General features: G+C 53.2%; 1 protein-coding gene across 2 annotated transcripts; it reads left to right on the top strand.

Moving 5' to 3' along the window:
• SYNM (synemin) lies at positions 1-26,990 on the top strand. 2 transcript variants are annotated; one of them, XM_082736453.1, is made up of 5 exons: positions 1-945; positions 7,564-7,688; positions 17,939-18,006; positions 20,727-23,107; positions 24,051-26,990. In XM_082736453.1, the coding sequence occupies exons 1-5, from the start codon at positions 136-138 to the stop codon at positions 24,387-24,389; spliced, it is 3,723 nt and encodes a 1,240-aa protein (XP_082592579.1). In that variant the 5' UTR covers positions 1-135; the 3' UTR covers positions 24,390-26,990. The 2 variants fall into 2 exon arrangements, with proteins under 2 accessions (XP_082592579.1, XP_082592578.1); XM_082736452.1 differs by having other exon boundaries at positions 20,727-23,176.

The raw sequence follows: 26,990 nt of genomic DNA, 5'->3' as shown, positions 1-26,990 counted from the left end.
TGCCGCAGCTCGCGGGCTCCTGCCCCAGTCTGCGGGCCTCCCGGATAGCGGCGGGGCCGGAGCGGCTCAGAAGAGGGGACAAGACCAGGGCAGGAGGGAACCGGCCGGCCGCCAGAGCCCCGTACGCCCAGCAAGATGCTGTCCTGGCGGCTGCACACGGGCCCCGAGAAGGCCGAGCTGCAGGAGCTCAACGCCCGGCTCTACGACTACGTGTGCCGGGTGCGGGAGCTGGAGCGCGAAAACTTGCTCCTGGAGGAGGAGCTGCGCGGCCGGCGCGGGCAGGAGGGCCTGTGGGCCGAGGGGCAGGCCCGCTTCGCCGAGGAGGCGCGCGGCTTGCGGCAGCAGCTGGACGAGCTGAGCTGGGCCACGGCGCTGGCCGAGGGCGAGCGCGATGCGCTGCGGCGCGAGCTGTGGGAGCTGCAGCGGCTGGGCGAGGAGGAGCGCGCCGCCCGCGGCCGCCTGGACGCGGAGCTGGGCGCCCAGCGGCGCGAGCTGCAGGAGGCGCTGGGCGCGCGCGCCGCCCTCGAGGCGCTGCTGGGCCGGCTGCAGGCCGAGCGCCGTGGCCTGGAAGCGGCCCACGAGCAGGACGTGCGGGAGCTGCGCGCGCGCGCCGCCCGCCTGACCATGAGCTACCGGGTCCGCGCCACCGGCCCCGCCGCGCCCCCGCAGCGCCTGCGGGAGGTGCACGACAGCTACGCGCTGCTGGTGGCCGAGTCGTGGCGGGACACCGTGCAGATGTACGAGGATGAGGTGCGCGAGCTGGAGGAGGCGCTGCGGCGCGGCCAGGAGAGCCGGCGCGAGGCCGAGGAGGAGACGCGGCTGTGCGCGCAGGAGGCGGAGGCGCTGCGGCGCGAGGCGCTGGAGTTGGGGCAGCTTCGCGCGCTGCTGGAGGAAGAGCTGCGGCGGGTGCAGGAGGAGTACGAGCTGCAGGCGGAGGAACGGCAGGTCCGTGCGCCGGGGACGGCCCCACCCCGGGCCCCTACCTGTGGTCAGGGTGGCGGGGGGGCGGCGGGGCTGCCTGGACCGGTCGCATGCGCCCGGGGCGTGGCGCCGCCGGCGGGTGGGGGGCCGGGCCAGAGGGGGTTCGACCGGCCCTGGCAACTTAGCGCTGAAGGGGGCTCCCTCGCTCTGCGTCGGAAGAGGAGCACGGTTTGTGGATCAGCTAGTGCCGGGTGGCGGGTCCCGGTGGAGAATTCCGTCCCTGTCATCTTGTTAGGTTGTCAGTTTCTTTCGATCTTGCCTTGAGCGGGTGCAAACTGACAAAAGACCCAGGACTCAGCCAGCCCTAGGCTCCCTTTCAACTTCCCGGGCTTCGCAGACCTAATTCACATAAAAGTCCAGCAAGAAGCCCCCTGACTTCCAGAAACGACTTCAGAAGCGACAGCTCTGTTCCTTCTGGGCTAGGTCTCTGTGTTGGGAGGTGTCTCGGCAATGTCAAGTCCCGACCGGCAGCTGTTCAAAATGACAGCCCCTTGGCGGTAGGGCACCCCTGGGGAAAACTTAAATCATCGCGTAAAACGGTTATTTTGCCAGAGTGATTTCCCAGTAGGAGGCGGCCGGTTTGGCTCTCTGGGCCCTGCCTTGTGCGTTCTTGGGAAGGGCTGCCGCCTTCATGCAGGCAAGAGGTCCTTCGGGTATGTTTTTCTCGAAGTCTCCCCAGCAGACATCAGATCTCTGGGTAGTGGAAAAGTTGTGGAAAGGGGCTGCTCCCTGTGGCAGGATGTGATATAAACAGTCACTATTTCAGAGAAGCAAAGCCCCAACGGACACTGAGGGGGGGGGTGGCACCTGTGCGGGTTATTGTCCCAGTTGGGTACTAAGATGGGACCTGGTCCTGCCTCCCGGAGGCCAGAATTGAAAATATCCCCAAATCATACCATCAGTAGTTCTCAGGACAACAGTTTAAAACAACACCCACAAAAATTCAGAAATATTTTAAGGGGATAATTTGTAGCTTAGGGTTAAAGATTTGTGGTAGAGGGATTGTGTGTGTGTGTGTGTGTGTGTGTGTGTGTGTGTGTGTTTAAATGCAGGAGTAAAAGGAACACAGAGCACTGTGGGGATGTGACAGGTGTCCACAAAGAATCAGCGAATATCTATCGACTGCTCCTAGGTCTTGAGCACTGCCTTGGGTTTTCAGTATTCAAAAAGCTGGCATCTAGATGGGAAATCCTATAAAGCAGTGCAATACGAAATTGTTTGGAATGTAATCTTGTGGAATGTGGGTTTTGCTGGGCCTCTGCCTCATAGTTTTCAAAAGCATTCTCCTCACCATTCCCTTGCAGTGGGAGCTCCTTGGCTCATTTCTGCTTGGGATACGCTGTCTGAATCGGGGAGGGGCCCACCTGCGAAGTGCCTTCTCCGGGATCCCGGGGTGGGGTGTGTGTGTGTGTGTAACTAGACTCAGCAGTCTGTCTGGTGATTCCTCTCTCATTGGAATTTGAGTCTTTGCCCTAAAAGTAGGGAGCAAGGAATGTCGACGGGACTTTGTTGTTGGTTTTTTTTTTCCACTTCCAATCTGTATGTTTCATCGCACTGAATATGCCCTTATCCATAGCTCAGATCTTTCCCCAGTTAGCTTTAAAGCCAGCGAATTTCAAATTGCATCTTTAAGATTCAACATCAAACCATTAGCATTTTTTCCCCAAAGATTTTATTTACTTATCTGACCTAGAGAGAGAGAGAGAGAGAGAGAGAGAATACAAGCAGCGGGAGTGGGAGAGGGAGAAGCAGCCCGATGCAGGGCTCAGTCCCAGGGCCCCAGGATCATGACCTGAGCTGAAGAGCAGATGTTAATGACTGAGCCACCCAAGCATCCCCCATCAGTATTTTTTTTTTAAGGGTAAAAATACTAGGGATTTTGTTAAAGAGTATCCGTGATTTAACACCAAGCCCTCGATTTTTTTCACATTCTATAGAAGATCGGTCTGGGGAGACTGAAAACAATAAAACCGGGTTTAACTAATCTACTGTAGTGAATGTTTCATTACTAAGAGTTTTTATCAAGTGCTTCTGGCATGCCAGATACCCCAGGAACCAGACCCTTGATATCTACCTATTCACTCTTAGTCCTCAGCCCGATCTTATGAGGTAGATTCCAGTAGGAGCCCCATTTCACAGATGATGAAACTGAGGCACGTATGTTCTCTTCAGGTGCCAGTGTCTGAGCCACTAACCCCAGATCCAACATTTCCTCTCTTCTCTGATCCATCAAAGAGAAATGTTAAGCCAGCATTCTGCCTTCATAGAAGAATGGTAATTATTCTTCCTAAGGGCTGGCCCAGAGGTGCCCATCAGTCTGAAACCTTAAAACACTTTCTGATCCTTCCAGCCGGCTGTCAGTATAGTTTTCGTGGCAGATCTGTTTCATTCATTTACTTTTTGCCTAGCTGTGGTTTAGTGGGAACCCTCCCCTCCCCCACTCAGTGCCCACTATCTCCCTGCCTTGGGGCCTCTTCTGTGGCCCAAGAGAACCGGACACTGGCTGGAGCTCTCTTTCTGGGAAAAGCGGTTCTTCCCCGAAGGCCTGTGTATTGGGCCCCGCACCCCAGATCTGCCAGAGAGAATTTTGCTGAACTGACATCCAAGCCCCTAGCATTTTGTATACGGTTGTGATCCCCTAAAGCCTGAGTAATTCACCCTGTCTCCCAGCTCATTGGAAGAAGCTTTGGACAAAAACTCAGGAAAAAAAAAAACACCTCGACATTTTTGGTTGAGGCTCCACCCCTCTGCCCCACCTCTCCGCCCCCCCTTACCCCTATAAACGCTGAGATTTTTTGCTTATGAGACTGAGCTCTTAGCCTTTTGAGGCTGACTAGAAAAGGCTTCCAAATCCCCAAAACGTGACCAAATGAGAAATTTCTTTTGACCGGAAGGGGGAGGGGTTAGCTGCCCCACCTGGGCCTGAATTCTGGCTCTGCCCCCGGTTGTGTCTCTGTTCCCCCATTTGTGGAACAGCGGTAATAAAAACGGCTCTCAGGGTGCCCACGCTGGGTTCATTCGTTCATCCGACCACGACAGAGCATGTCGTGGGCCGAGCCTGGGTCTTGAGTGCCTGGGATATAGCCTGAACAAAACAAAACAGAGAAGAAAGTCCCTCGTCTTTGAAGGTCTTGAGGTGGAAACAGTGCAGGGTGTCCTGGAGGTGGGTGTGGCCAGGTGGCGGGGGCGGGGGGAGGGGAGTGGCCTCTGCGAGGACTTGGGCTTTGGCTCTGAGCAGCATGGGTGATACTGAGGAGAGGTGAATGGTGGCCGGCTGTATCTGAATGTCCTTGCTCTGGGGCTTGTGTGGGACAAGAGTTGGGAGCAGGGAGGACTCTTTAGGGGACCTCTGTACTAATCAAGGCAGGAGGTGCTGGAGGTTTGGACCAGGGGCAGCCACGAGGAGCTGAGAGGAAGCTGTTCTCTGAGGTCAAAGCCCAGCAAGGCCTGCAGGTGGGTTGGAGGCAGTGGAAGAGAGGGGGGACATCCCAAGTCGACTCTAGAACTTGTTGCCTGAACCACTGGGGGTGGGGGGGAAGGAGTGCTCGTTGCTGAAGGGGGTTGGGAGCAGGAGATGTGGCCCATTTGGGTGGGAGATCAGAGTTCACTCTGAGATGCCTCTTAGATGTCAGCCTCCTACTGAGAGATACCCTCCTGAGTCTGGAGTTGAGCATATTATCTGGACTAGAGCTAAAAACAAAATTTTAAAAAAATGTAGCCTTCTATTAACACTCGTTATTCCAAATGCATTTAGTTTTGATGTGTCAGGGAGGTCGTCCCAGTATCTAAATTCACTCGAGCTCCACCAGTCAGGATTCTGAGTGACCGTGACATTCGCAGGCTCTTCCTGTTTTGTCCGTGGGACTAGCTCAGCTGAGAGCAGCTCCCTCTGGGGGAGGAGAAGGAGTTTTCTTTGGACCTGCCCAGCAGCACGCTGTCCCTGGTACGGACCTCCATTGCATCATCACCCGTGATGCCATCCGGAAGTTCCTGAAATAGCAACTCAAAAAGGTGACCTCTCTCCCCAGCTTTTATACCGTTAGGTGGGGGACTGCTCTTGCTTGGTTAGAATCAGCAGTGCTGGGTGTCCTGCTCCAGCGCCTCTGGTTCGAAAACTTCTGGCAAAGTCAATGCCACGCCGAAGCTTGCTTCAACCAGCAGGATCAGTTACAGTCTCTATGGAGACTGGCGCCAAAAGGTCTTATTTACGTTCCCGCTTCCAAAAGCCAAGTCATTTTCCTTTGACAGTTTTGGGAGAGTTGAATCACACGGAAATGTGGTTGGAACTATACTTATTTTGTGGGGGTGCAGATCTATTCTGTGCCCTCTGGGAAGAGAGAGAATCTTTGTGCCTACCTGTGGTTTCGCATGGCGGGGGGATTCTGACCTCCTCAGGATGTTCATGGATAGAGAACCTAGTGTTTGTGATAACTTAACAGTTTAACAATAATTGAAGTTCTCTTTAAAGAAAAAGATCAGTACTGATTTCCAAGTTTTGATATTCAGGTTTCATCTCCTGCAGTGAAAAGGTGTAATATTGGGATGTTTACAGCATGTCTTACACTCTAATCTTAGACCTGGGATTATACTCCCTCTAAAATGGGGGGGGGGTGTAGGGTTTTAACACCAAGACTTGCCAGAAGAATGTTTAAATATCAGGGCTAAATTTTGGCAGCCCTGTCACTTTAGTCAAGACTGGAATGGTCTGCTTTAGGCAAGCCTCACTATCTACTTACAATGCCAGTTTTGGAGAATATTAATGTAGATCTACCCTGGGATACTAGCTAGAGGTTCTTAAATCGACTCCTCAGCTTTCAAACCTAAATGCTTTCAGTTTTGGTTATTAGTGTGCTTTATGTACACAAAGAGAACCTAGCAACAATCATTAGCGGGTACAGAATTCTCAGGGAGGTAGGATTATTTACATGCCAATCATGCATCGTTTAAAGTAGTGGATCCAGCGTGAGATCTTAATTTGTCGGTTTTTGCTGATCTTACATTTTTACTGCGGACCTTCAGCATATCACCTGGCGCCTTTGCTGGAGGGATTACAAGGGGGAGTAGAAGCAGACCCCCTCTCCCGACTGTCTTTTTTGAATTCCCCAAAGATCAATGTCTAAAAATGTAGCCAGTTTAGTTAACTGTCTTCAGAAATAAGGCTGTTTTCCATTACCAACCAGAAGTTAAAGAATATGGACTCATTTCAGTGTTTCAATATTTGCTCAGTTAATTATTCCCCAGAGCAACTCCGAAGTGTCGACACGAAACCGTAAAATGGTACAGACGAAGCCGCTGTGTTTACAAGCTCAAAGACAGTGTCGATTTAAAATAGCATGTTTTTAGGGAGGCAACACGCATTATTGTGATCATTTCAAGTGCAGTTCACTGATTGTGTACAGGGTGACTTGTAGGGGATGAGCGCTTTTCTAGAGGTGGGGGATGCACAAGACAGCCGGCCATGCCCTGCAGTGTCTCCCAGCTGGTGGGAGGGACAGAGGGGTAGATGTAATTAGCCAGGTGTGAGTGGACGTGCCCTAAGGGCTGTGAGCATGATAGGAGCACGTGGGAGGGAGAGCTCATTAGTGATGTCTTCTGAGCACAGTCAAGAAAGAGTCACATCCGGGTCCACGTTGATATTTACGCCCTGAGGATCTTCTGTCTCACCAGGGCAGCTTTTCTGGGTGAAACAAAGAGCTCGGTGGGAGAACCTGCTTAGTGTTGGGGGAAATTATGTGTCTGGGGGGAAATTGTGTTTCAAATTGGTGGGGCTTCCGTTTCAGATACTGTGAAAGCCCCGTGTTGTGGTCTGGGCTCTCTTTGAAGAGGATCCCCTTAGACCGATTGGCGGTGTTGACTTTCCTAAGCAGCCGGATAATGTTGGAAAGACAAAGATGCTTTCAGGAACTTCTAAGCATTCGTTCTCACTAGAGAGTGGGAACAGAGCAGTCAGTCCCCTGTCAAAATCACCCCTATGTAATAATAATAATTTTAAAAAACTACTTTTTAAAAATTTTTTAAATTTTTTAATAAACATATAATGTATTATTAGCCCCAGGGGTACAGGTTTGTGAATCGTCGGGCTTACACATTTCACGGTACTCACCATAGCACATACCCTTCCCAATGTCCATAACCCCACCACCCTCTCCCTATCGCCCTCCCCGCTGACCCCCCCCTCAGTTTGTTTTGTGACATTAAGAGTCTCTTATGGTTTGTCTCCCTCCTGATCCCATCTTGTTTCATTTATTCTTTTCCTGCCTCCCAAACCCCCCACATTGAATCTCCACTTCCTCATATCAGGGAGATCATATGATAATTGTCTTTCTCCGATTGACTTATTTCGCTAAGCATGATACCCTCTAATTCCATTCACGTCGTCGCAAATGGCAAGATTTCATTTCTTTAAAAAAAAAACTTCCATGGGGAAGACAAACTGTATTTAAGATCACCCTTAGAATTACTGCGTCTTTCATAAGCCTAGAGACTTTTTTTTTTCCTTTTTGCATCCTGATCTGTTGGTACCTTCAGTTTGACTCAGCAGAACTCAAGCCCTCCCATCTAAAAGCCCTTTGTTCTCTTTAGAGAGTGATAGCCTGCCTGGAGGATGAGAAGGCGGCCCTCACCTTGGCCATGGCTGACCGGCTGCGGGACTACCAGGAGCTCGTGCAGGTGAAGACCGGCCTCAGCCTGGAGGTGGCCACGTACCGGTAAGGATGCTGCTTGGGTGAAATCCCCCATAGCCTCTGGAGTCCCTAGGGCCACGTGATGATCAGACAGCAGACCCCTGGCATGGCCAGGCGAGGAGTACTGGGCCAAAATGGGAGGAGGATGGGTGCCACACTTAGACCGCCAAGCAGATGCCTCCTCCCTCCCCGTGATGGGGCTCATAGAACTCGTGCCCTTGCCTGGGGTGTGTGTGTCCTGGGCACGAGGCAAGAGGCTCACACCTGTCAACTCCTTGGATCCTAGGAATTAGGTACAGCATTTATAGGGGGAGAAGTGAGGGAGCTAGAAAGTGGAGGACTCAGACCCAAAAAGTCTACTTCCAAGTGCCCATCACACTGTGGCTTCAAATCCCAGGGCTCTGACTCAACTCCCCATGGGTTTGGCCTCAAGGCACTGCTCTTCTCCTGGAAGATGAGCGTGGTCCTCTAGGCAGCCGGCTTTCTTAAAATGATGACTTGAATTGGGGGTGAGCATTCTGGAAGAAACAGTCTCAAAGCCCTCAAAGGGGACAGATGGGGGCTGGGCGGAGAACACAGTCTGGAAAGCGATGCTTCTCCTTGGCTCTCCCCTTCCTGCCCCCGGGGGGTAAGAGGTCTTTGGTTGGGGTGATGTCCTGTGTTTCCTGCAGATTCCATGCTCAGTGAGGACTGGTGAAGGGGGCAGATCTCAGGCACTTACAGCAGAAGGACTTTTGAGATACCCAGGTTTCCCACTTGGAAGGACAGTACCAGCCACTAACATTCTCGAGCCTTTACTGCCTGTGGGACACAGTGCAAGTGCTTTGCGGCTGCTCACTGCCCGTGGTACTGTCTCTGGTGGGTGGAAACCACTCGCCCCTCTTGCAGGTGAGGGCAGGGGGGGCATGGAGACCAGGGACCCAGACTGGTGAGAGATCTGTGCCTTACCCACCAAGTCATATGAAGTGGACACAATGCCCCCTTCATTCCCAGGGGACATCAGAGCATGAATCAGCCGTGGCTGGGACTGAGCTCTGGAAAGCCTGCCTCTCCGCGAGTGAGAAGATGCAGTGGTAAATGCCATCCTCTGACGTCTAACAGATCACTGCTAACAGATGGGGGGCATTAAAACCTGGAGAGGCTAAGAAGGGATTAAGGTCCACTCCCTTGGTGGGAGGCAGAGCCTGGACAGAGCCCAGGCACATTTCAGCACTCCCTGTGGGCTGCCTGATCATGACTTTGCTCTCCTAACAGCCAAGTGGCTTGGGTTAAGAGAGCATGTCTGGCTGGGGTGTGCAGGTAGTCCGCCTTGCAGCCCTGGGCTAGCCCCACCGTGCATTGTCTGGAAGACTTGCCTTAGTCAGCCTGTCACCAGGGCCCTTCTGACCGTCAGGGCAGTCCTTGGCCTCAGCCCAATGCAAGGGGCAAGGCCTGCCTAGGATACAGCAGAGGTAGGCAGAGAGGTAGGCAAGCCACTGGGGGCTCTGCCGGGTCCCTGCTCTGAGCGCCGTGATGTGGCTGCGTCCTGCGGAGGGGAGGGGGCTCAGGACACAGAGAGAGGGCAGAGGAGGCCCAGACAGCCCGTCCTTCTCAAGGGCCATCTCTCACAGTCTCCTTGGAAATCTCATGGGATGGAAAATCACAAAATTAAATCAAGCTGGGTCAGGTGATCCGAATTACTAATAAGGAAAACTTCAAAACAGGCTTCATTTGGGGGGGGGGGAGTATTAATCAGGACTGACTGAAGCCCTTCTCAGACTGCCTCAAGCCAACAAAGGCATTTATTCCCCGCTTGATGGAAAAAGTCCCTAGTTGCAGGCACAGTAGGTCTGGGTGTGGTCAACAGTGACTGTCCCTGCTGCTTTCCCTGGGCTCTCCCTTCTTAGCTTCTCAGATCTGCCCACACTGTGGCAGGATGGGTTCCAGCCAGCTCCTGGCTCTGTCCTTCTGGTCTTGCCCCCCTGGTCAGTGGAGGGGACTCTTTGCTCATCCATCTCCTGGGCCCTGCAATCTGGCTCCACTGGGCAATGTGCCTGTCCCTGTCCTTGGTCGGGGGAAAAAGTACTCTGGAACTTAGAAGGGCCCACTGTCCTGTGAGCTACATGGAGTGACTCTGGGGTGGGAGGTGCCCCAAACTGGCACTGTCCTAGAGCAGATGTGGGGTTATCCCACCAGACCCACAGCTGTGCCTGTGTTAGGTGACATCAACGTCGCCTGACTCTTTTCTGTACAGAGGCAGTTGGATCTTCCTTGTCATAATAGTTCCGTAGGTTGGATTTGGAGACTTTCATCTTATGCTTTGTCCTTCTGGGATTCGAGCCCTTTCTTTCCTTGCTCTGTCCTGCCCCTCGTTCTCTGTCAGAGAAGTCAGAGGGCCTGTCGGCGTCTTGCCCGAGCATCTAGCACCCGACTTTTTGGTAGTTGTTCACACCCTAGCTTTTTTCAAGGGCATCGACAGGGAGCTTTTTTCAAGGGCATTGACGGGGAGCCTTTGTGCTCACGTCGGCAGCCTGGTTGTCGGCGGAGACAGAGTTTATGGCCTCTGTCTGTTTCTGGCATTGCTCTAACCCAGTTAGGGATTGACTTGGCTTCCTCCTCGGAATTTAGAAGGCCACAGTACTTTCAGGGAAGAGGGTGATTGATTTCACTGTCTGTCTTTCTGACGTCCAAGTTTGCACAGGGGAAATGAGGAGCCCGGCCCTGCCTAGCCGCAGATCCCAAGCCCAGGGTTCAGAACGGCTGCCTGCCTCCCTGCCTCCCAGTGCTCAGGGCATCTCGGAGATGCCCACAGACCGAAAAGATATACGGGCAGTGGAACATAACCCATTTCTTTGTACGAGCCGAGCGCCTAGCATTTTTGTCACTGCCTTGTGTCCTGCAGAGAAGCCCTTGGCATCTCTTATGTGACTCTTCCTGTATTTTGTTCTGCTGCCCCAATTCTGAGAACAGGGATGAACATGCGTATTTGTGTCAGTGCCCTTTTGTTCTTCTGAACCCTTGACAGGTGCCTGCTTGATCTTTATAACCCTTGTCTTTGAGGGAGTTGACCTTTCTTCCACACCTCCCCCAGGGAGGGCAGCAGGGACCATCAGCCTCTTGGGGACCACGGCCCAGGGCCCCGCGCAGTGTGACTCCTCACCAGCCCTGTCCAGAGGGGTCAAGGGTGGCTGATGGTGGATGGCTAACGGTGTGGCTGGCACAGCTTCCCGCTCCTGACCGAGATCGGGTGGATTTGCCCCAGGTTTTCCCTGCAGTGGCCCATCCCCCGTGGCTGCGGAGTTGATGTCGGTGTGTTGACTTAGCATCTCACGTATAAGCCAAGCGGCTGAGGAGCCTGCGAGCTGGAAGCCCAGACCTGTACAGCTGGGACTTGTCAGCTCTGCTGGGGCCAGTTCTCAAGTGTCACACGCATTCCCAAACCCAGATATGGGCCCTTTCCGGTTGGCCTTCCCAGTGAATAAGAAACACTGATAACAGAATAGTGTCATTTATAACTAAATGTAGACATAGGGTTTGCAAGTAAAGACGCAATTCAGTAAAATAACAAAATTCGAACAAAGTGAACCCCAGTGTCTAAGGCTGGAGGACATCCTCATTCGGGTCAGGTGAAACCTAGTAGGCCAGTCACTGACCCGGGAAGACACTGGTGCCTTGTTCGGCCGGTGAGTGTGAGAACGAGCCCTCTCCTCCCGCACTACAGGGGCCAACGGGTGGTAATCTGGGGCTGGCTGATGGCCGAGGCACCAGGGGGAGTACAGGAGAAGATGGCCACCCCCCCCCCCAGGGGCCAGGGCTCGCCCGTCCGCGTGTCCCCAGTGAAGTTACGTGAGGCTAGAGGGGCTTGTGCACCGCATACATGGTCACGAGGCCTCCTGGGGCATGAGTGTTTATTACACCAGCCGCCGAGCACTGAGGGGAGTGTGGTTCCCAGCCTCATCTGTACCTGGGGGTCAGCTGGTGAACCTGCTAAAGCATCGTCCCCTGGGCCCATTCCTGAATGTTCCGATCCGCTTGGCATGGGAAGGGCCCAGGCTTTGTCCAGCACGGCCAGGGTAGAGAACCACGGCTGCAGGCCCTTGCCGCTCCAGGGGCCATGGACTGACAGCATTGGCATCGTCTGGCTTCCCAAGCTGGTGGGAAATGCAGACTCTCAGGCCCATTCCAGACCCTCTGGTCAAAGCCAAGCTCCTGACAAGATCCCCGGTGACTTAAGGTGTCCCCCACTGTCACCAGAGCAGCGCAGGAGCATCCCGAAGGCACTGAGCCGGTTTCACAGTGGCCTAGAGGCAGGTGAATGATGGGCAGGCGGAGTGGTGTGCAGGGAGCCGTGGCGGGGGATGGTGGGCGAGGCCTGCAGTGCGGGCTTCCAGAAGATCACGTCGGGGAGCACTACCAGGCAGAGGGGCCGTCTGGGTGAGAACCCAAGGGGGACTGAGCTAGTGTGACATCTGTGGCCACTGCCAGGCATTTGGGCTTCTGGGGCAGGCCTGCTTTTGGGGGCCTGGCCTGAAGGGCTGTGTTTGAAGAATGGGCAAGAGCCACGGCTGTGAGGCCGTGCTCTGTAAGCAGGGCCTGTGCTCTCTAGCTGCTCCAGGGACGCTGGCGGGCAGGGCGCCACGCCAGCTCAGAGGAGCCCACAAACCTACAGAACAGAGTGGGGGTTGGCATTGAGGGTCAGGTGCTGTGGACAAGACCACATGGACCTAAGTCCCTCCCCACCGCACACCATTAGAAACAATGCCTTGTAAGACACACGAGTACCAGATTTCTGGGGGGGAGAAGGGAGTTGTGAGAATCTGGGAAGGCTTCAGGAGGGAGGTAAGCTTGATCGGGGTCCTGAAGGATGGTGGGGATTTGAACAGACGTGCAGGACAAGGGGCTGTTGGGGAGTCAGGGGCGCACGTGGGGAGGGACCGGTCCACTCAGGTCCTACAGACCGTTTACTGGGTCAGATAAAGACAATTCAGAGGCGAGACTGAGAGCTTCCAGCCGAGGTTGGCAGGAAGAGATTTTCAAAAGAGGTGAGATTTGAGTTGGCCTCGAAGGGTTGGGAAAATAAGCATTGAGAAGTGGACGAGCAGGGAGGGACTCGGGAAGGAGCTCCAGGTGGGGGAGTCCGATCGGAAAACATGGGGAGGAAGGAGAGTGCAAGGCGGGTGAGGGAGGCAGAGGCCTGGGACAGGAGGCCGCTGAGGTGGACTTTCTGTGGAGGTAGGAGGGCGGGGGGCAGGGGGGAGGCTGCTGGCCGCTGGCACGCAGGAGGACTGGGCGCAGGGAAGCCTCAGGGGTCCCTACAGTCACTGGAAGGAGCTGACAGGGTGGTCAGGCCAAGGGAGCCTCCGCGAAGGCTGACCAAGGGCCTGGAGACTGGCTGGGAGAAGGGCTGGGAACAGACTGGGCAGCTCCCGGCTGGGACCCTGGGAGAAGGCGGCCACTTCTCACATGCTCTGGCAGACCAGACCACCAGAGGCCAGCCCTCTCCATGAAGCAGCTGCTCCCCCAGGAATAAACCGAGTCCCAAACCCACAAAACTGCGGGCTCTGAAAACCGAGAACGTAAGAGGCCCGTCCTGGCTTTCAGAATGGGGGACAGATAGGTCTTCTCCCTCAAAATTTAAAAGAGAGCCTTTTTTTTTTTTAAGGTTTTGGGGCTCACATACATAAGAGGTTTTCTAAATGTCACCTGAAAGAATGGAAAGCAGAGCCAGACCATTTTTCAAAAGAAAAATACTGAAGGGAGTCTTGGCTGGCCAGACATGAAAATGGAATGCAAAGATTTGCTGCCTGGGCGCTTTCGGGCACAGTCCTTCTAAAAGGTTAGGTCAGGGGGCGCCTGGGTGGCTCAGTTGTTAAGCATCTGCCTTTGGCTAGGGTCCTGATTCCAGAGTCCTGGAATCCAGCCCCATGTCAGGCTCCCTCTGCAGGAAGCCTGCTTCTCCCTCTCCCTCTGCTTGTGTTTCCTCTCTCACTGTGTGTGTGTGTGTCTCTCTCTGGAAAATAAATAAATAAGCAAAAATCTATAAAAATAAATAAAAGGTTAGGTCGGACACAACGATGTCAAAACACGGTCTTTGTGTGTCTGTACAGCAGGGACGTAGGCGCTTCCTGTTTTCTCTTACACTGGCCGGGAGAAGAAACAGTGTTTCAACTGGAGGAAATACATACTTTATCTCGATCTGGATCACTCATAAAGCAGTAGAGATGCTGCTTACTGCTGGCAATTTCCCTGTTGTAATGATATTTCCGGCCCCTGTGTTTTTGTGTAATAATAATGAATGAATAATGAAATAATGACTAATGAGAAGGGGCTCACCTACCCCCTCTCATGCACCTGTTCGAAGGAAAATGGTTCTTTGGAATTTCTCCAGCGCTTGGAGAACTCCATTTTGTTTTGTTAAATTAAGTCCCGCTCTCTTGAAAACTTAGAACCATGTGTGTGTTAACACGGAGACTTAGCTGGTTATTAGGCAAAATGCTTGAAGTTAATAAAATCTCGTAGTTTCGAGGAGAGGCGGCTGAGAGGAGTAACCCGTACACGTGGCTGTTAGCTCTCCCCACATCACTGCAGAAACGAGTTGCTCTCTGTCCACCAGGATTTTAGGTTTTCCATCATCTCTTCTCCTCAACCGAAAGTCCGCTTTCTTCTCAGGTCCGTAGAAGATGATGATCACGATGACTGTGACCATTGATTGAGCCCCTATTCCGTGACCGCCTTTGTTGCGAGAACTTTCTAGAAGAGCCACCACCACACACCTGTGAATGCTGCCTATTTCAGCAGTGGGGAAACTGAGGCACAGAGGGTTTGAGTGACTTGCCCAAGGTCTCAGTACTAGGAAGCGGCAGGCGCGGGATTTGGAACCAGGCAAACTTCCTCACTCGGGAAGTTTCTCCATCAACCACTCCCAGTCCTGCTTTTCTCTGTTTTATTAGTAATCTTGGTCTGTCTATCATTTTATTTATTTTTTTTTTCAGTCTCTAGAACTGACGGATGCGTTTGGATATGTGGTTTAGAGCTGAGCACAGAGGAAGGACTAGAAGCAGCATAGCCTCGGTATTATCTCCCATTATCTGCCTGTGGTGTGGGGCAGGACCTTTCCAATTCGGATGGCGATGCTTGTCCTCTCTCCCTGCTTCCCCCTTCTGCACCCAGCCCTGCTCCAGTCAAGGTGGCAGGGGGTTCCCCACCCTCGCGAGAGCTGGGAGGCCGGGGAGGCCGTTCTGAGGCTTCTCCCTGCTCCCATTCCCTTTTCCTCCCACCACTCCCCACCTGTGGTTGTCCAGGAAGCACTTTGTGATCCATCCCATTTGGCTGCACTGACCTGCCTTCTGGAAACATCCTTCAACTGTCCCTCTTTTGTCCACATTTCTCGGGGACAGGGCGTGCCTTGTGCCCCCAGGGCAGAATAACAGCAGACACGCCCTGAAATTCCATTAGGATAATCTATCCTGGACAGAGAGCCCCAGCCTACCCTGGGCTCCGCTCAGATGACCAGTGGGGTCTATTAGGGCCTGGAGCCTGGCCAGAGGCCACATTATAGCTCACTTACGCACTATGGAGCGGTCTTGGACACCTTAATGAGGCCGGGGACTTGGTTTTCCCACACGTGTTTGCTTATCCTGCTTCAGAGGCCGCCAAGCTGTCGGGCTGTATGAAACGTTCCCTAATAGCTCGTGATTCAGGGGGTTGGCATTTCACACAGTCACCACGGCTTGGAGGCCGTTTTCCTCCAGTGCTCTCAAAATAACCAGGGAATGCTCTACCCTTTTCTTAAAGTTGCATGAGTCTGTTCCTTAAAAATGTGCCCTTTGGAGCTTTTGAGGAAATTTCTGGCATCTCCTGAGTGATTTCGTCTGTGCCTCTGTCCTCTTAGTCCTGGTGGAGGGCAGGATGTCATGTGGGGCATGAGAGGCGTCTGCTAATTAAGGTGTGAATTAAACGACGGGTGCCTCGACGGTGCCCAGAAGGCCGTGTGCCAGGTGCTGGGGTGGGGAAGGAGACCCACACCCTTGCCCTCTAGGAGCCAGCCCTGCACAGTAGGACTGGGCTCCTGTCCAGGAGAAGTTTCATAGGCTCTGGAAGAGCCCCGGAGGGGTGTTTGGATGCAAGTCACCAAAAGATGTTGAATGTGCTTGTGTTAATATAGTCCAGGGGGTCCAGCCACAGGATTTGTTCTTTTGAAAGTTTGTACACAATGCCATTGTCCTGGGCCTGGCAGGGGTGCCCAGGCTGCCAGGGTCCCAGTAGACTCTCCATCCTGGGGAAGGAGCTGGGTGCCTTTAGCCAAGATGCTGTCCCTGCCTGGCAGTCCTCTAACCCCAGAGCCGGATGCTTATCGTTGGCTCTGCGTGGGGGCTGCTAGAAGTGCTTCTGGGGTGGCCGAGGGGAGGGTCCGAGCCATGCTAGGTGTCCAGTCTTAGCCAGGCCTGGTGACGAGCACATGACCTCACATATGCTGGGGTGGGAGAGACTGGCGGCCACTCCCAGGTAACCAGCGTGTCCTGGTCAGGGTCCTGGACTCTGTTGAAACTGAATGGTGGTTTGGATTTCCCCTGAAAGAGGAGCAAAAGCATTCCTCTTTGAGGGATGAGGGAAGCTAGGGCCCCCAGCCCCCTGCCCTGCCCTGTCACTGAGTTCTCTGCTGACCTGGTCTCGTCACAGGTGTTTGTGTCCTGGCCGGGGCAGCTGGAGGACGCAGAAGCCCTGTGATCCCCAAGCTTCCCGCCCAGCAGGCGGAGGGAAGACCTCAAGTGGAACTTGGCCTTCCTACCAAGCCCCGCCCCCAGCGCTGTGGCCAGTCGCCTCTCCGGCCCTCAGCCTCCGGCGCAGACCCTTAGAGTCCGACTGCTCCCCTCACCTTCCCCTTATTATGCACAGACGGCAGAATTTTCTCGGCAATGGAGGCTATTTATGTTCCTGGAACCTAAAATGCTGGGTCAGGAGGGTGTGGGATTAATGGGTTGGTGTCGGGTTTCCTGGCTTTGGCGCCAACTGGAAGGGCTGGGGCTGTATAAAGCCCCTGCCCCTAGTCTTCCAGAACGTCCACCTGTGTGCACCTCAGCCCCCCCTTCCGTGGTGGGCCCACCCATGGACCCCTCGAGTGGAGTCCCACTCTTGGCTTTTCCCCGCAGGGCGGGCCCTCCCTGGCTGCTTTCCACCTGCCTGTGGGGTTCTCGCCCTCGCGGGAATCCCCGCGTCTAAATCAGCGGGAATGGAACTTGGCACCGGTTTGCCCAAACCGCCGAGTCCCCGCTTGGATCTGGCGGCCCTGCCCTGTCTCGGTGCCCAGCTCTCCATGGTTACCGCTATTTCCGAGTGGGCCCTGCTTCTGGTTGCCCTTTGCCATATGTGGTGTACTCCTTGGAACCGAAGGTAGTGACGACTTCCCACGTTGCTCTAGCGACCGAACAACTGTTGTGCCCGCAGCAGCCGGCGTCCTAGGGGTCTCTCCGTGTGATGGGCCTCCGCTGCTGAACGGGGCTGAGCTGTCCCAGCCCGCCAGCCCCTGCACTCTGTCCCCGGGGCTCCCAGTTGTGCATGGGAGAGTCTGCAGTTTCAGACTTCTAGATGAGGCCGAAGGGGTCACCCAGTCAAGTGCTCTTTGCTGTTTTGTTAAAGGAGATAAGGGGATGCTTCTGTGGGTGCCCCAAGCCTCCTTGGAGTGGTGCTGGTGGGGGTCTACCGCTCTGCCTTTTCCTTGTCTGCCTGACTGCTTTCCATTTCTCTCCTTCCCCAGAGCTCCAAGATGTCCCCAGAGAACCCAGCATGAAAACCACACATGCCCTCTGCTGCCTTATTTACAAACAGATGGCATCCTTGCTCTGCTCCTAGTCAGCCCCCCAACCTGGGATTCCAGGAGGACCCCAGTGGGGGGTTGTAATTGGCCTGGGGTGACCTGCCATGTGTGGGCCCCTCCCTGCTTCCCAGATGAGCCAGACAGACCGCTGACCGCCAGACAGACCCTCCTCGGTCCTCACCGGTCTACCTCCTCCTTCCCCTCATCCTGGGCTTAGAAGGGTTTTCCAGAAGGGCTTGCCTCTCCAAAACTTCCGTAGCCCTCACCACTTGTTCTTTTCATCGCTCTGTCCAGCCAGGCCTGCCAGCGGGCTTTGTGCCCCTCCGGTGCTGTATCTTCAGACACGAGTCCTAAAACACAAGGCACTGTGGCACTGTGGTCACTGGCCAAGTACTACGTACCGTGACTTATAGCAGCACATCTCACTCTTCTGTTTCCTGATGAGTTTTGTTGTTTTTTTTTTTTTTAATTATTTTTACAGAGCCTTACTGGAAGGTGAGAGCAATCCAGAGATAATCTTGACTGAGCGCATTGAAAACATACCACAAGGTAAAAATAGAAGAAAAGCCAATTATTTAATTTTGGGATGTTTTCCGTCTGAACAGTTTCATTCTGTTAAATGGTTAAATTGGAAAGCATGATTTGCCTGGAAGAACTGGGGTTAGACAGGATTTTTTTTTTTTCAGGTGAACATTATTCATCCCTCTGTCAAGTACCAAATAGATTTTATTTAACGGGTCTCGTGGTTTAAGTAAGAATGTAAACGGGAATGTGTGGGAAAACGCTTAGGAAACTCATTGATTCCTCTGGCCAGTAGGGGAGGGAGGCGAAGGGGCTGGTGGAGACGAGGGGGGGCAGGGGGGGAGACGCTGGGCGGGCGCTTGTGTATCCCACCCTTTGGAGGGACCGCCCTGTGCCCTTTACACACGGAAGACTTACAGCTTTAACACAAAGTATAGGGAGGTGTGACTCCGTGAAGCATGGAGTCAACATTCTGGAACTTGCTCCCCCACGAGAGGCAGAGGTGGGACCGGTTACACCATTTGTATTGCCCGGGGTCAGCCTAGGCAGGTCAGGTTGGTGTATGCCGCAAGTGTCCTTGGGAGCCCTGAGGTCCGTCTTGATGGAGGCCGGAGGCTGCAGAATAAAGCTCATATTCCTGGTAGTTGCAGAACCCACAGAACAGGGTAGCATCCGTTAGAAGGACCCTAAGAACCTGTAGAATGACTTTAGGAAAAAGAAAAAAAAAAAAGCTTTTAATACCCTATGGAACTTAAAGGGCTTTCTGGCCGAGGAAGGACAGATTGAATTACGTACAGTACGCTCAGTCTCCGACTAACTCAGCAGGGTTTCAGTCTCCCTGACTGTTACCATATTCAAAATCGTGGCACTTTGGGAATGCACGTCTTTGGTACTTGAATCCAGAGAACATTTGGTTAACTGCCAATCTGGATAGATGGCAGATTTAAACAAACAAACAAACAAACAAACAAAAAACACTCTCCATCTTTATTTTTCAAAAATTGCAGCCCTCTTAGGCGCTTCACAGCTTTCAAAGGTCACTGGGTTGAGAACCACGGTTTTGGTTCCAGGTATCTGTGACTGGTTCGGATTTGGTCGTAGACAGCATCCAACAAGTTTGCCTTCTGATTTTGCGAGTAAGGTTGACAAAAGCCAAAGATACCGTTTACCCGTTTCAAGGTTTACTTAGCTACATTTTGTACTTGAGGGTACATAAGTCTTCACTTAGCTAGGAGAGAGGAGAAAAGGGGTAGGGCCAGACTGGGGGGGGGGGGAACCAACAGTTTAGGGCTAGGGCTTGATGGATCTCTGCTGAGCTGTGGTCACCGGTCTAGGAAGAGCTCAGCAGGAGGGCTCCAGGGAGCCTCTGTTTCATTCCTTGATTGTTTTGTCAAGCTTTTTAAAGGATACAGAGACAGTATTTGTAAACTAAACTTAGTCTGGCCGTTACAGATTATGCCAAAAGCAAGGAGGGTTAGAAGAAAGAGGATGGGCGATGAAATCTTTCATGAAGCTTTGAGCTTCCAGATCATTCTCTGTCCTGTATGATATACATACCCATTAACTATTCACTGAGTACACGTACAGATGTGTTCCTACATAGGAATTTCTCAGTGCTTATGGAGACGCTTATGTTTCTCCTGTAACATGGTCTAGAATAATCCTGGCCACTTGCCCACAAGGTGATAAATCCTGAAACCAGTCTGTCATCTTCCATATTTCTCCGTGGACCTTAATTAAAAACCAGATGCTTCCTGTGCTTTTCTAGGGGTTCATCTTCTGGAGCATCTCTGTTCAGGATTAGTATGTTGATTTGAAAAGAGGAATCTTCATAGAAAATGTCCTGGCCTGGCTTCTCTCCTGTGTCCTGGGATCTGTCCTCCAGGGGCCCCTGCCCTTGGCTGCCATGACAGGGACACCAAGCTGGGGGAGTCGCTCTCCTGGCTCAGCCAGATGGGGTGTGGCAGGCACCAGGGGGCGCTCTCCGGGCACCTCCGAACTACCAGCTGCCACTCTGAGGAACGGGTCCCCTAGTGGTGGAGTTTGGACACGCCCAGGGTAGCACCCTCTGTGGGTGACCCCAAGCCAGGCAGGGAGCCCCGCGGTTGGCCTCCCGCACCTAGGATTCTGACATTAAAACAGACCATAGTGCTGGTGCCTGGTCGGCTTCAGGCTCTTTCTCCCTATCAAGATGAAAAGTTTGTAAAAATAGAAGGGTAAAAGTAGAAGTCAGGGAGCCTTCGAAAGAGTTAAATTCTGCAGGACTTGTTGGCCCAACGTGGAAACCAATGGCAAATAAGAACCCATGGGATGGTGGAGGGACAATGCTGGCTGGTCCTTAGTAATCCTGCACTAAAGCTCTAATCCGCTCAAACGTGTCTCAGAAACTTAGGTCAACAAAGTCAAAATGAATGTTTCCAAATTACCATGACATTGTGACATTTCAGTCCTGGAAACAGGCACCCCGGGCCTCTCTGCTGCATGTACCGTGCTCTGCGATCACGCCTTTGATACGTGTGTGAAGATTCATGACGTTTTCAGACCGGTAACCGGAGAAAGGTGTTGGTTTGAAGCACGTGTCGTGCTGTGTTTTATTGTAACAGGATTTTTAAAACCACCAGAAGAAATGATTTGGGGACCGACAGTCTCTCATTTAGAACGCCCGTTTTGCCGTGACCGTACACTTTTATGATGGCGCTACGGGGTTTGAGATGAAAGAACGTAACGATCCCTGTCCTTTTCTGCAGAGCTCAGGAGCACGTCCTATCGATACGCCAGCTCGGTGTTACACAGGGAAAATGAGAGGAATCGGTTTGCAAGGCAGAAAGCACCCGCAGCCCACTTCAGCCACAGCCCGACGCGGCGCCCTCACCTGCTGGCACAGCCCACCATTGGGAGTGCAGCCAGAAGAGGCCTCCTGGGTTCAGAATATTCTTCCCGGACCACCACCCGGCAGGAAACAACCTACGAAAAAACTTCCAGCTCACATGAGAAAATCTCCAAGAGTCCAACCAACTTCAGAACTTTCTCTTCAACACACAGTCTTTTAAGAAATACTGAAGCTCCGGTGAAAACATTCCCTGAGAGGCCGAGCACCGCGGTTCCACAGGACACCTCCACCCGTGCGGCCCGAGAGTCTGCTGTGGCCTCCAAGTCCTACCGAGAACCCCGGGGTGACGTGTCCACAGGTTCTTTCCAAAGCACTTGGTCGAGTGAGAGGACCATCGCTGTGACAAAGACAGAAGGTGACGCCACGAAGGAACAAGACAGAAACAGGCCAGGAACCGTCCAGAAAAAGTGGGAAGAGAAGATGTTTGATTCCAAAGAGAGGGCTTCAGAGGAGAGAAACCTAAGATGGGAAGAGCTGACAAAGTTAGATAAAGAAGCAAGAATGAGAGAAAGCCAGCAACTGAGGGAAAAGGGGAGAGGGAGGGAGTCGGCACAGGAGAAAAGCGTGAGAGAGAGAGAGGTACCCATCAGTCTAGGAGTCTCCCACGAGAGCTCGCCACAGGTGGCCCCAAAAGCTTTCCAGATGCCCCCACGGGAGGACACTCGTGACGGTACCGGGAGAGGCGTGGAAACCCGGGAGGCCCGGTTCAGGCTGGGCCCTGGCGACACCGCCAGCTCGCCGAAGGGTGAGTCCACGACCGAAACCGTGGCAGAACACATCGTGTCCAGCATCCTGAAGCAATTCACCCAGTCTCCAGAGGCGGAGGCGTCTGCTGATGCTTTTCCAGACACAAAGGTCACTTACGTGGACAGGAAAGAGCTTCCCGGTGACGGGAAAACAAAGACCGAGATCGTCGTGGAGTCGAGACTGACGGAGGAGGTCGATGTGTCAGACGAAGCCGGCCTGGACTACCTTCTGAGCAAGGACATTCAGGAGGTGGACCTGAAGGGAAAGGCGGCCGGGAAGATGATAGGAGACATCATCAACCTGGGTCTGAAAGGAAGAGAGGGCAGGGCGAGGGTCGTCAACGTGGAGATCGTCGAGGAACCCATGAGCTACGTCAGTGGCGAGAAGGCAGAGGAGTTTTCCACCCCGTTCGAAGTGGAGGAGGTGGACGATGTGTCTCCGGGCTCCAAGGGGCTTGTTGAGGAGGAAGAAGGTTACAGAGGAGCAGACGTCACGTTCTCAGGAAAGCAGCGTAAGAAGACCAGGTGGCCCCATGAGAGTGTAACCCACGTCGAAGAAGTCACGGAGGTGGGCGACTCGGAAGGGGGAGAGCAGAGTTACTTTGTGTCTACGCCTGATGAGCACCCTGGGGGGCAGGACAGGGACGAGGGCTCCGTGTATGGGCAGATCCACATTGAAGAAGAGTCCACCATCCGGTATTCTTGGCAAGATGAGATTGTGCCCGGGTCTCGGAGAAGAACCAAGAGGGAAGATGGGTCGGGAGAGACAGTTGTGAAACCACCAGACGTCTGGGAAGCTCCACCGGAGGAGGACGCGGGTCCTAGTCACTGGAAAGAACAAACTAGAAGTGGTGAATTCCATGCTGAACCCACAGTCATCGAGAAGGAGATTAAGATACCACACGAGATCCATATGTCCATCAAGGGGGCCTTCAAGGAGCCCCGACACCAGCTGGTGGAAGTGATCGGGCAGCTGGAGGAGAACCTTCCAGAGCGCGTGAAGGAAGAGCTGTCGGCCCTCACCAGAGAGGGTCAGGGTGGGCCCGGGAACATGTCCGTCGACGTCAAGAAAGTGCATACCTCTGGCGGGAGGGCCGTGACCTTGGTTGCCGAAGTGAACCTCTCAAAAACCGTGGACGCCAATCAGTTGGATCTGGAGGAGCTGAGCAAAGATGAAGCCGGGGAGATAGAGAAGGTTGTGGAGTCGGTGGTACAAGACAGTCTGGCCAGGCAGCATAGCCCGGGCCCCGGGAGCCCAGACAGGGAGAGCGCGGCGGAGGCCCCGGGGGCCGGCCTCCGCTTCAGGCGCTGGGCCACGCAGGAGCTGTACCGCCCCCACGGTGAGGAGGACGAGGCCGGCCGGGCCTCCCCCAGCACAGAGCTGGTCACGTCCCAGGGGCCCGTGTCGGCCACCGTGGAAGTCACCAGCCCGAGGGCCTTCGCCCAGTCGCACGTGCTCGAGGATGTGAGCCGGTCTGTGAGGCGCGTTCAGGTAGGCCCCGCAGGCGTCTGGAGAACTGAGCACGTCTCCCACGAGGGACCCACGGCACAGGTGGTGGAGGTAAGTGGAGAAGGTGACCTAAGTCAGGCAGCCAGCTCGGCCGGCACCACCTGGTCTTGGAGGCACCTCACCCTGGGTCCTGATCAAAGTCAAGTCTTCCTCCCAGGATCTGTCCCTGCCTCTCAGGAGTTGGGCGAGGGGGTGTGCACAGGAGAGCCTGGCCCCATGGAGCTTTCCATAGACACAGAGAGGCACAGTGTGTTTGGCTCCAAACAGTCTCACGCTGAAAGGGAAGTTATTTTTCAGGCCCCATTTCTAAGGGTGGGGAAGGGCAGTGATTATCTTCAAACTGAGACTCTGTGGATCCCCAGACTTCCATATGGCCCCTTCGGGTTGGCCCTAGAAGGGGGTTCCGTGAGCAAATCTAGGTCACAGCCCTCAGACAAAAGGGGGTTGGGTGTCACAGAAGCTTGGTCAGGGAAAGGCAGATGCATTGGGCAGGTCAAAATCAGGTCTCGGGGACACCCAGCCGCTGAGCAGATCGTCCCCCTGCCCAGAGCACTTAGCAAATGGCACAGCAGTGCCCACAGACAAGGCTCGGTAGACGGGAGCCAGGCTGCCCATAGGTACTCTGCATGGTGAGATCCTGGTGACCAGAGAGGATGCCTCCCAAGGCCTGGTTCCCAGTTGCCTCAGGAGGCCAGTGTGGGAGACGCATTAGGGGCAGAAGAGGCCTCAGGCGTTAGCAGGTACACTGGGCTGGGTCCCGCAGCATCCAGAACCTCCACAAACAGTGGTCTTCCAAGGACCCGTGTCTGAAACCCTTGCACCTGCTGGCTCAGTGGGCTCTCCCGAGCAAGGCAAATTAGCAGACAGCCACAGAGTGCTAAGGCGGGTGGCGCTGGGGCCCAAAGACACCCCGTTTCCCTTTCAGGTGGACGTGAGTAACATAGAAGTGACCCCCCGCTGGACACGAGAGACCACAGTCATCTTCCCCGTGGGGACAGAAGCATCCGCACATGGCACCCCTGACCCTGGTGCCTGGAGAGATGGGGGCAGCGGGAAGGCCTGGGTGGCTGGCGGGAGCTTTCAGGGCTCTGCTGGGGACGGACACCAAGTCCCCGGGGAAAAGGGCAAGGAGCAGGCTGAGTTTGACAAAACGGTGCAGCTACAGAGGATGGTAGACCAGAGGTCGGTGATTTCGGATGAAAAGAAAGTGGCCCTCCTCTATCTAGACAATCAGGAGGAGGACAGTGAGGGACACTGGTTTTGATCAATATTTCCTTTTCAGTGGTGTTTGGTAACATGGCAACACACAGAGGCCTTTACTAATTAGAAGGAGGGAGGCTCACTCTTTATGAAGACGCCCCCTTTTTCTTTCGCCAGAGTGCTCCGGGCGATGTCAATTTACATTGTCATCTGTAAAGGTTTCAAATTAATTCACGCCTTTAAAGGCGTTGGAATTTTATTTTTGAGTTGGAACTTTGACAGAAATATTTTTTATCATTTTAGTCTTCAAAGTTCCTTTTCCTGGAGTTTTCTCTCCACTCCTAGAGGCAGTTTCTACCAGTTCTGCTCCTGGTCACAGAAATGCCTCACGTCTGTATAAAATCATAATTAACTATCCATAGGTCAGATGCCTATACGGTGACAAAATCCAAGTAATGTATTTACGAGTCAATCTTATTTGCATGTGCTCATATGAAGTAATAAGACTAGCATCGGAAAGGAAAAATGTATGCATTTTTCTAAGTCTTCTCGAAAAGAAATCCTAGGAAGAAAGCAGCTTGCTTCCATTAAGGGAAAAAAAAAAAAGGCTCTAAATGATTTTTATCTTTAGGAAAAAGTTAAATTCACTTTAAGACATGAATGAATTGCTTTCTATGTGCAGAGCTTTATAAAAAAATATATAGTGTTTTATTTATGGAGAGGATGGCCTCAGCCTAATGTGGTATTTCAAGTCCCTAATATACCTGCTATGTTTGCACAGGTCCCAGAACCCTGCATTGGGCCTGCATGTGCAGGGTAAATGATCCTTGGAACTAGCTTCGGGTACTTTCTTGCAGCACTAGGTGGTTAAGTAGTACATGGTCTAAATAGCCTTTTTTGCTACAACCCAAGTTCTGGAGCTTCTCTGCACCTTAGCCCTAAGCACCTACACATTGAATTTCCCTGGTGGGAGGCAGATCCCAAACACCATAAAGAGACCATTGATTCTCGGACAAGAATTTGGCTTCCCATGTGGTCATGCAGTGACCCCGGGAGCACAGAGTGGATGGTGCCCCCCAAACAAGCCCTTTGAGCCCACCGTGGAAAGGTCCGAGGTCTTTGTGAACTCAGAGCCTTGGGGATGGAGAACAAGCGCTGACCTCGAGGACGTTTTTGAGCTTTTAACAGAAATCGTTACCATTGGGGTCGTTTGCGCAGGGGAGAGAATACTAACGTTGAAGAGTTGATGATGTTTGGGGGGAAGGAGCTGGGCCTCCATCTGGCTGTCCGGCACTGAAGCATCCAGGAGGGGCCCCTGGAGGAAGGCAAAGGCCCTACCCACCCCGGGCCATAGGATGCCAACCTTCAAGTCTATATCGCAGAGTTTAAGATACTAGAGGGAGGGTGCTTTTATTTTACATAAGGGCATTACTTTTAAGGCTTCCATCTGCAAAGGTCTGGCCTCACGCAAAGATAGTATCTCTCACAGCACAGCATTATTTTAATCCAAGCTTGTTCCTGGCATATCAAGTTGAAGCTGTATTTCCTCTAACACAGAAGCTAGAACTGTGGGTAGTGAGCTGAGGAATAACGATTCGAAGTGACAGCAGCCTCAAGTGGGTTATGGTGATGGGGGTGGTGGTTATGGCACGAGGAGTTGGTGGGGGGGGGTGTCACACAGTGTGGCTCTGTGGCCCCCAAGACCTCCATCTCCTCAGCCCCCAGAAATGGCAACAGCTGATAGTCCAGGGAGAGCGTATTTTCTTAATAAGTGGAGGTGGGAGGCAGCAAAGCTTTCAGGATGATCTGACAAACACCGAATACGGGGGTAGACAAAGTTGACTAGCCCATTTGAACCGTTACTGTCGGCCAGATGAGCTAGTACCTGTCACAAACTGGTCCAGAGGCGACAGCTTTGCAAACAGAGGCTCCTTATTTCTAGTACAGAGACGGGCTGATTTTGTTAGCAGTAGTAGGTGATGGTGTCTGTAGAAGTAGAAAGGTATAGAAATCACCTTGATTTGTTGGTCAAAGGGACAGCCTATGGGTTTGATGTCCATACAGACTGAAGATGGGGAGAGTCTCTTTTGTGAGTCAGAGTGGGCTTAGTTTGATGGCCCTCCCCCGCCTTGTGATCTGGTAAATGCGTACTAACGAGGACAAATGATTCCTATCACGACCCACCTCTATTTGGAAAATATCCGAGGCCTTCTAACATCTCCATGTTAGAACGCGCATCTGCCGGGAGGGCTCGCGGATGCAGACTCCCGAGAGCAGGGCAGGCCTCCACGCTGTGCAGATCAGCCCCACAGCTCCGGGTCCTTTAAAACCAATCGCTCTGGAGGCAACAGAAATCAGCTCTGGGGGAGGGACAGAACCAGTATTTACCGTTGTGGACACAGAACAGTATTAAGAGATTGCTTTTCACCCTCCCGCGGGCGGTTGTGATATTGTATGGTTTCGGATGTATATTGAGGATGGAATCATCGAAAAAGCTGATCTTTCTAAGCTCCTGTTCCCTACAGAGGGAGATGTCACAAGAATGTATAAAAATAAAAATTGGAGGGAAAAAACAAACCCCACCTTGTTCCTGGAGAGAATGAATGTTTTCTAGTAGCTATTTTTGTGGTTTCTATGTAAACTTGAATTAAAATATATGTGTTTA

The sequence above is a fragment of the Mustela nivalis genome, assembly GCF_964662115.1.
Source record: "Mustela nivalis genome assembly, chromosome: 6".
Taxonomy (NCBI): Eukaryota; Metazoa; Chordata; class Mammalia; order Carnivora; family Mustelidae; genus Mustela; species Mustela nivalis.
This window is presented reverse-complemented; position numbering and strand designations above follow the sequence as displayed.

What these genes read in the sequence shown, in the direction of transcription:
- SYNM (XM_082736452.1), top strand. Translation starts at nt 136, where the DNA reads ATGCTGTCCTGGCGGCTGCACACGGGCCCCGAGAAGGCCGAGCTGCAG. An exon ending in CTGGAGGTGGCCACGTACCG is followed by an intron (nt 7,689 to 17,938) that starts GTAAGGATGCTG and finishes TTATTTTTACAG; the next exon opens with AGCCTTACTGGAAGGTGAGA. An exon ending in CATTGAAAACATACCACAAG is followed by an intron (nt 18,007 to 20,726) that starts GTAAAAATAGAA and finishes CCTTTTCTGCAG; the next exon opens with AGCTCAGGAGCACGTCCTAT.